Here is a 9,655-nt window from a genome sequence, read left to right on the forward strand (position 1 = left end):
GCATAAATATTTGAATGGTGACTAACTTGCTCTTCTCTCTTGTAGGCTGAGAAATCAGAAGCACCGGCTGATGAACAAGACCTTTATGACATAACAGTTGCAGGTTTGCATTTCATTAATGATTCTGTCTCTGTGCCTCTGCTGTTTTATTGAAATCTAGTGCAATCTTCTTTAGGAAACTATGAGTGGAAGGAAGGGGTCTTGGAGAATGAAGTATGTTCTGACTGGATGGATGCTTGCCTGTAGGTTGTGCACGTTTGATAGCTCGTTACCCATCAATTAGACAGGCTATTAGAACATCGAGCTGGTTTCAACATTTTTTGCAGAATCAGTATGGCACATTTTCCTTCAATTGCTTTACTGTGTCTTTTTCTACATTGTTATTGGCCTAGATTGTTTATCTTTCTGAGAGATGTGCAAAGCACTCTTTATTTTTCAATTTTTACCTACCACCAACCATATCTTTTATTCCCATTGACTATTTGGTCTCGAGTGGACATGAGTTTTATTTCATTTCTGCTTCTGATATCTTTATTTATAAAAAAATATTGCAGATCTTCTATGGAAGCTATTATGGGTGTCACCTGCAATCCTTGCATGCAGGATCTCTTAATGAGCATTATTGGTTAACGAAGAAATGGTAGGCCAACACAAAGGCAAAGCCTTTCTTTCCTTGTTTGATGTCTTTGAATTGTGAAAAAATGCTATTTCTATTGTAATGTCCCTTCCTAAATAATTTTGTTAAGATTTCAAATTTTGTCATTTTTGTCAATTTTGGGCCTAAGACAGTTTGTAGGGAAAAGCACTTAGGACAAGGGAGCCGAAATTAATCATTTAGTGGAATGTGAGGGCCACTCCTCCAAGAAATACACACTCCCTAGTTGGGGAAAATCGTATGGCTAAGGCGGGAGTTCGATTTGCCTAGTGTGGGGGCCCACACGAAAGAAGGTAGCAGCAAATTATAAATAGAAAGGAAGCAACATCATTTGGGGCCTTTCGATCATTTGATAATCGGTTGTTGCTCTAGCTGTTTAGCAGAGTCACATAGTGTTGTTTAGCACAAGAGTTTCCCAAGGAGGAAGCTCAACATTTCTTTGGTGGACTTTGAGTGCCACCCTAGGAAGGCTATCTCATCAGTCTTTTTGGAGTTGGAAGGAAGAACATGCAGGCAACACGAATTCCGAGCTAGCTGGGACACAGTGATTGGAGGAGAGAAGAGCTGGAAAACTCTTTGTATTGTTGTATTGTTGCTGGGAAACTCTTTGATCAATTTCAGGCAAAGGAGGAAGATTTGCAAGGGCAGAAAGCAGCACACAACAACCATTCGAATCCCTGGAGGCGGGCCTCCATCACTCTGTCCAAGCACTGCATAGTCCTTTGTCGAGGCAACTTGTGGGGTGGCTTGTGAAGGGGTTGAGGAGCTGTGGTTGTTGGAGTTCACTTGGAGGGGGATTGTGGGGGAATTCTCCAAGCCTTTGTCGTGCAGCAAACTCAACATCTGCTACAGTTCTCATTTTCTCACTGTGGAGGAGGGCCACGTATTTTGGGGTCAATTTTGAAGCGTCAAAACTAGAGCAAACCATTGCTGGGTTTTTTTGAGTTCTCGACAAGGATTCCAGAAATAATTTGGTAGAATGTTCTGGGTAGTTTTGAGGGGTTAAATAAGAGTCTCAACACAACCAACAGTGCAAAACTACAAGGGCCAGCACAGATTTTCGTTCGGGGAACTCCTACAGCAGTTGGGCATTGATAGTTCTTCCATCTGGGGCTTGTAGCTTGCCTTGTGCAAGCTCAGGTGTACACTTTCTATTTCACATTGTACCCCCATGGATTTATATAGTAAAATTAGCCCTTTTGGCGTGTTTGGAGCATTTTTGATTTCCTGATGTGTGGTGTAAATTTTTTGTGCTGAATTGTGTTGCATGTATTTGCTATCACTGTAAATTTTTGCATTAGGAATATTACAGTGGTATCAGAGCATGGTCTTGGCCAGCTGTGGGCTTGAGATCAGGGGACGACAGGGCCATTTACAGGAGCAGTGTATCGACATAGAGGCAGAGGTAGGGGCAAAGGTAGGGGCCGAGGTAAAGGGAAGTATACCCGTTTTCAGACACTGAGGTGGACCATTTCAGAGGTTGTATGGACAATCAGGGAGACGATGAGCGGCCTAGGCAGGTGGGCCAAAACCAGATTTTGGAAGAGTTGTTGAGGACCAAACAGCAGATATTGAGGCAAGGGCAGCTCATAATGGACATGATGCAACAGGTGATGGAGTTGTAGATGAATGGGAGATTTGAAGGGGAACTACATGGTGATGGAGGTTCCAAAGTAGGAGGGGCCAACTGTACCTATCAGCCCCCACACACTCCCCAGCGTGGGAAAGTTGGCCGTCCCACAATGCCCCACTTTGTGGATGAGCTAGAATTGGAGAGGGAGCCAAATCCTATTGCAGACTTGGTCAATTCAGTTGCATCTAGTATTGATGAGTATGAGGGGTTGGATGCCCAGATTAAGCGAGTGATGTCTTTTGGGGAGTACATACATCTCAAGGAGAGACGTACTATTGGGGCTGGAGCACACTACTGAGGGGGACCTTCTAACCAGGAGATGCAAAAGATAGCAGGGAAGGTTACACTCCCTAACTTTGATGGGTCGACCAAGAGCTCAGCCAGAGCTTGGGTTCAGAAGTTAGACACATACTTCCACCTGAACCCCATGCGGGAGACCGATGTTATTCGGTTTGCTACTCTTCACTTGGAGGGGGATGCCTAGGAGTGGTGGTACCATGGGCTGATCATGTTGGGACATATACACATCACTTCTTACATAGAGTTCACCTGGAGGTTGTTGGAGAGATTTGAGAGGAAAGACCCAAAGTTGCATTTCAGGGAGTTAGCCCATTTGAGGTAGACTGGCAGCGCAAAGGCTTACATTACGAAGTTTCAAAGATTGGCAGTAATGGTGACCAACATCTCAGAAGCCCGATTGATCATGTTATTTGTGGAGGGGCATGTGGAGCCACTGTGTGGTTAGGTGAGGGCCTACAAGCCCACATCACTGCGAATGCTATCTCCAGGACCTAGGATATGATTGACGCAGTGCCCAAGACCTGGGCCTTTGTCCCCACTAAACCCACGGCCCCACAGGGGAATCAAGACAGTAGACCACCTCAGAGGGATGGAGGATGTGGTTAGATGGATGAGGAGACTCGGAGAGACCTCAAGAGGAGGAAGTTGTGCTTCATGTGCCAGGAGCCTTGAAGGCCCACTACATTGAGGTGTATTCAGACAGTGAGCCTAATGAGAAGCTCAAGATGGGTGTAGAGTAGGGAGATGAGGGAGGGTAGTCATCGGGAGGATCACCACCACCTAGAGGAGGGTCATTTTCTCCATCAGGGGGAGTTCTTGCTTCACTCACGGTGTACTGAATTATTTGACACTCAAGATCAGGGGGATGGTATAGGGGCAACAAGTATCAGTCCTTGTAGACAGTGAGGCCACCCACAACTTTATTGATGCCCAGATGGTGGAGCGTAGGGGCATTCTCACAGAGACATTTGAAGGGTTCTCCATGTTGGTGCCAAGAGACCGGACATGCAGTGCATGGAGTACGTCCCTAGGTTGATTGTGGTGATGGGGAACTAATTAGTCAATGATCACTTTTTTGTAGTTGATATTCCAGACACCAACGTAGTTTTGGGTGTCCAGTGGTTATACTCACTGGGGAGGTTCACCACCGACTGGCAGAAGTTAGAGATGAAGTTTACAGGCCCAGATGGGAAGCCTGTAATGCTTAGAGGGATGCACTCTTGTCCACTCTAGACAGTTTCCGCTCACAGGATGGAGGCAAATCTACAGCATGGGGACATAGAGTGGGCGGTGGAGCTTAGGATTTCAGAGATAGGGACTTCGACACGACTTGTGCATCTAGACATATTAGCCTTGATGGAGGTGCACCAAGGGGTTTTTGGAGAGAGCCCTCCGGGCAGACCACTAGACCGTGGGTTCAAGCATACCATTGAGTTGGAGGAGGGGGTGCATGCAGTCATTACTACTCCGTATAGGCACCCCAAAGCCTATCGAGATGAGATAGAGAGGGTCATACAAGAGTTGTTGAGATTGGGGCACATTAGGCCTAGTTTGAGTCCCTTTTCTTCTTCTGTGGTGCTGGTGAAGGAGGATGGGACACTCCGCATGTGCATTGACTACATGACCCTCAATAAGAAAAAAAATGAAGAACAAATACCCCATCCCACGCATCAATGAGCTGATGGACGAGCTTAGAGGAGCGAGATACTTCTCTAAGATAGATCTACGCTCGGGGTATCACCAGATCCGGGTGAGGGAGAAGGACATCCCCAAGACTTCCTTTTGTTGCCACTATGGACACTTTGAGTTCTTGGTGATGCCCTTTGGGCTAACCAACACTCCAGCTACATTCCAGTCTTGTATGAACCACGTGTTTCGTGGGCAGTTGCGACGCTTTGTCCTTGTCTTCTTTGATGACATACTCATCTATAGCCGGACTTGGGAGGAGCACCTTCAGCACTTGGAGGTAGTACTTCACATACTAGAGGAGCAGCAGCTGTATGCAAAGATGTCCAAATGTGAATTTGGACTGACAGAGATGTTGTACCTTGGGCATGTGATTGGGGAGGACATAGTGAAGGTACACTAGGAGCAGATCAGGGCCGGACTTGGGAGGAGCACCTTCAACACTTGGAGGTAGTACTTCACATACAAGAGGAGCAACAATTGTATGCAAAGATGTCCAAATGTGAATTTGGACTGACAGAGATGTTGTACCTTGGGCATGTGATTGGGGAGGACATAGTGAAGGTACACTAGGAGAAGATCAAGGCCATCTTGGATTGGCCAACACCCAGGAATGTGACGGAGTTGAGAGGGTTCCTGGGCATTTGCACTTACTACAGGAGGTTTGTGAGAGGATTCTCACAACTTGCAACACCCCTCACCGATTTGACAAAAAGGGGGGTTTTTGAGTGGATGCAAGTGGCACAGGAGGCCTTTGAGCGCCTCAAGAAGGTTATGAGCATCTGTCTTGTTTTGGCTTTGCTAGATTTCATAAGACCATTTGTACTAGAGTGTGATGCTTCTGGTTAGGGAGTTAGGGCTGTGTTGACATAGGGAGGTCATCCTATTGCATTCAAGAGCAGGAAACTGCTACCTCATAAGCGGTTGTACTCTGTCTATGACAAAGAGATGATGGTCGTGATGCATATGCTAGCCAAGTTCAGGCAGTATCTGGTGGTCAATTGGTTCAAGGTGAAGACTGATCACAATAGTCTTCGATTTTTCTTGGAGCAATAGCCATTGGAGGAGAGGTAGCAGAAGTGGGTGAGCAAAATCTAGGCCTATGACTTTGAGATTGAGTACGTTAAGGGCAAGCACAACATAGTAGCAGATGCACTTTCCCGGAGGCTCGTAGTACTATCTTTGATGGACATTAGTCATGATTGTAAGGCTCACTTTTCGGTTGAGTACTCCAAAGACAGGTAGGCTTGTGAGATATTGGATAGCACACATAGGGATGACAGGATCTAGGTGATGGATGACATGATTTACTACAAAGACAGAATATACTTGGTGCCAGGATCTCAGCTCAAGGGGAAGATTATGCGGGCAACTCATGATTCCCCTCTAGCAGGACTACCTGGGTCCTGGGTTCCTCAAGACATATCGTGCCATCAGGGAGAGGTTCTCATGGCAGGGACTCAAGGGAGATGTATTGAGGCACGTGCAAGAGTGCATAGACTGTCAAAGGAAAAAGGTGGAGCTATCACATCCCACAGGTTTACTACAATTTCTCCCCATTCTGGAGAGGAAGTGGGAGAGCGTGTCCATGGACTTCATCACGAGGCTTTCGACTGCTTAGGGGCGAGATTGTATTTACGTTGTGGTCGACAGACTGACCAAGTTCGCCCATTTCTTCGCCATCTCATCGAGATCTTCAGCCTCTCAGGGGGCCGAGTTGTTCTTTCGGGAGGTCTTCCGACTACATGGCCTCCCCAAGACCATCGTTAGTGACAAGGACAACCAATTCATGGGGGCTTTCTGGTAGGAGTTGTTTCGGTTAGTGGGGACTGAGCTCACACCCAGCACCAGCGATCACCCGAAGACTGATGGGCAGACCAAGATAGTAAACAAGTGGCTGGAAGGGTACCTACGCAACTATGTGACAAGGCAACAAAGGGCGTGGGTGAAGTGGCTTCATTCAAGAAAGTTCTGCTACAACACCACTTATCACATGTCGATCCGTGTGTCCCCTTTCTGAGCGCTTTATGGATATGATGCAATTACTTTTTCTGACATGATATTTGGAGGTAGTAGGGCTCTAGGGGCAAAGGATTGTGTTCAAGAGATCCAGGAGATTCTCTGAGCTCTCAAGAACAACTTGCAGGTAACCTTGAATAAGCAAAAGATGTATGGTGATAGGCACAGGGTAGAGAGACAGTTTGAGGTGGGGGACATGGTTTACCTCTACTTGCAGCCTTATCGATAGTGTTCACTTAAGCAGAAAGGGGCAGAGAAGCTTAAGGCACACTTCTATGGGCCATACAGGGTGACCAGGAGGGTCGTGGAGGTAGCTTACGAGTTGGAGCTAACTATGGAGAGTCAGGGAGGTAGCTTACGTGTTGGAGCTAACTACGGAGAGTTAGGGAGGTAGCTTACGAGTTGGAGCTAACTATGGAGAGTCGGATTCATAATTTTTTTCATGTCTCTTGCCTGGAAAAGGCATTGGGGCAGCAGGTTATAGCAGCCACCGAGTTGCCTGTGCTGGATGATGAGGGGCACTTAGTACTGACACCAGAGACCATATTGGAGACATGGGAGAGGAAGTTGAGGAATAGGGTCATCTGGGAGCACTTGGTTAAGTGGAAGGATTTGCTAGAGAAGGATGCCACTTGGGAGAGTGAACAAATTTTGCAACACCTAGCTTTACAGTTGCTTGGGGACAAGCAACATTTGGGAGGGGAGGACTGTAATGCCCCTTCCTAAATAATTTTGTTAAGAAGATTTCAAATTTTGTCATTTTTGTCAATTTTGGGCCTAAGACAGTTTGGAGGGAAAACCACTTAGGACAAGGGGGCTGAAATTAATCACTTAGTGGAATGTGGGGGCCACTTCTCCAAGAAATACGCACTCCCTAGTTGGGGAAAATCATAGGGCAAAGGAGGGAGTTCGATTTGCCTAGAGTGGGGGCCCACATGAAGGAAAGGAGAAACAATTTATGAATAGAAGGGAAGCGACATCATTTGGGGCCTTTTGATCATTCGATAATCGATTGTTGCTCTAGCTTTTTAGCAGAGTCACATAGTGTTGTTTAGCACAAGAGTTTCCCAAGGAGAAAGCTCAACCTTTCTTCGGTGGACTTCGAGTGCCACCCTAGGAAGGCTATCTCATCAGTCTTTTTGGAGTTGGAAGGAAGACCATGCAGGCAACACGAATTCTGAACTAGCGGGGACGCAGTTTAGGGAGCCACACAGTGATTGGAGGAGAGAAGAGCTGGAGTGAGGGGTTGTATTGTTGCTAGGGCACTTTTTGATCAATTTTCAGGCAAAGGAGGAAGATTTGCAGGAGCAGAAAGCAGCACACAACAGCCATTTGAATTCCTGGACGTGGGCCTATGTCATTCTGTCCAAGGACTACGCAGTCCTTTGTTGAGGCAACTTGTGGGGTGGCTTGTGAAGGGGTTGAGGAGATGGGGTTGTTGGAGTTCACTTGGAGGGGATTGTGGGGAATTCTCCAGGCCTTTGTGGTGCAGCAAACTCAGCATCTGCTACAATTCTTATTTTCTGCCTGTAGAGGAGGGCCAAGTATTTTGAGGTCAATTTTGGAGTGTCAAAACTAGAGCAAACCCTTTCTGGGTTTTTCTGGGTTTTCAACAAGGATTTCAGAAATAATTTGGCGGAATTTTCTCGGCAGTTTTGAGGGGTCAAACAAGAATCTTGACACAGCCAAGAGTGCAGAATTACAAGGGCCAGCGCAGATTTTCATTGGGGGAACTCCTACAGCAGTTGGGCATTGATAGTTCATCCACATAGGGCTTGTAGCTTGCCTTGAGCAAGCCCAGATGCACACTTTCTATTTCACATTGTACCCCCACGGTGTTATATAATAAAATTAGCCCTTTTGGCATGTTTGGAGCATTTTTGGTTTCCTGATGTAGTGTAAACATTTTGTGCTGAATTGTGTTGCATTCATTTGTTATCACTGTAAATTTTCCCATTAGTAATATTACATCTATATATTATAGATCACTTTGTTGCACCCATTTAAATCTCATAAGAGAGATTTTGAAATTCCCTTTACATACTGTGTGCAGGGCTCCTGTTACTAATGTCTCTCAAATATTTTTTGAGGCACGTGCCTAGAATTGTTAACAATCAGAAATCCTTGTGGGTATATGAGTCATTACCAGATTGCACCAGCACTATAGTCAATTCCAATATTGGTATGTAACATGATCAATGAATGCTAAACTGTGAAATGCAATTTGAATTGTCAGAATACCATGTTATATTTATTAGTTGGATAGGAGAATCATACAGTCAAACGGGGAGTGATCAATTGGTGGACTGGACATTAAAAGTATCAAAATTATCAAATAATTCTTAATGTTGATCACATATTCCAGATCATATCTCACACTGTTCATCCAGTTCTAACCCACCCTTCACTCCCCACAAAAATAACTCCACATTAAAGAAAAGGATGATCAATTGTTTAATATTGTTGGAGAGCAAATAATCTTATCTGTGCTTGACATTAGCGGGTTTTGAAACAGCGGAAAAGACTTTGCAGTCTACTGTCTGTTCTTAACAATAACAGCATTGGAAACAACGGAAAAGACTTGACAGTCTACCCAATGATATAAAGCTCATAGATCTGAATCTGCAAAGTATGAGTGAGACCGGAATAAGTTTTCGTTCTATTAAGAAATCCCAGGTGGAGTTGCCATGGGGAATTGTGGATAGAAAACATTAGGATGATGCCTCACCGAAATTTATATTGGTTTGAGCTAGTTTATGGTTTGAAAGACCAGTTGGCTTTATTCTGTTCATGTTAAAATCAGGTGGGAATGATCTATTTAGTATTTTAACATGGTACTTATGAATTTACTAAAACTGATCAAGTGTTTAAAAGGTATGTTTTCAGGATCTAACAATTATTTGTTATACCCAATTGATTTTTCACAAGCGTGTTAGTGTTAAGTGTTTAGAGTTGATAAAAAAATTGTTGTACATGGGAAGAGGAGGATCTTGCTAGGTTTTTTTTTTAATTATATTTAATGTATTCAGATTGTACAGAAAACCTCTTTAAACGGCTCATTGGAATGTGTCAGTCTCCTGGATAATCCAAACATAATGATAATTTCCATTGGTTTGGTAATTTGCTTCTTTACCGGTGTTGTTTTAGCTATGATGAGGATAGAAGATGTGAAATCTGCTTCTTAGAATTATTTACAAGTACATACAGTAGACATTTTATTTATATATATCATATTGAAATATTTATGTGAACTTCTCTACAATAAAAAAATAATAAATAGTTAATAGGTGGTAAATTATATGTTTGCCAAATACTTAGTATATTATATTTTGATAATTTTCATTGGTTTGGTAATTTGCTTC

General features: G+C 44.4%; 1 protein-coding gene across 3 annotated transcripts in view; it reads left to right on the forward strand.

Annotated features, from left to right (window-relative positions):
* Positions 1–9,425, forward strand: part of LOC149259522 (neurochondrin family protein) — a 411,338-nt gene extending 401,913 nt beyond the window's left edge. Inside the window, exons 17-21 of one of the 3 annotated variants that reach the window (XR_016257650.1) lie at positions 46–103; positions 247–331; positions 555–640; positions 8,347–8,475; positions 8,809–9,425. Coding sequence is in view for 2 of the 3 variants with exons in the window: in XM_089418637.1 (XP_089274763.1) it covers positions 46–103; positions 247–331; positions 555–630 (219 nt within the window). In the remaining variant the exon portion in view is untranslated. Of the gene's footprint in view, positions 1–45; positions 104–246; positions 332–554; positions 641–8,346 lie in introns of all 3 variants that reach the window. The other 2 variants (XM_089418637.1, XM_089418634.1) reach the window with 2 other exon arrangements.
* The last annotated feature ends 230 nt before the right edge of the window (positions 9,426–9,655 follow it).

Source organism: Pinus tabuliformis, chromosome 6, assembly GCF_031772625.1.
Source record: "Pinus tabuliformis cultivar Carrire ecotype Pingquan chromosome 6, CPIR1, whole genome shotgun sequence".
In the NCBI taxonomy this organism is placed as follows: Eukaryota; Viridiplantae; Streptophyta; class Pinopsida; order Pinales; family Pinaceae; genus Pinus; species Pinus tabuliformis.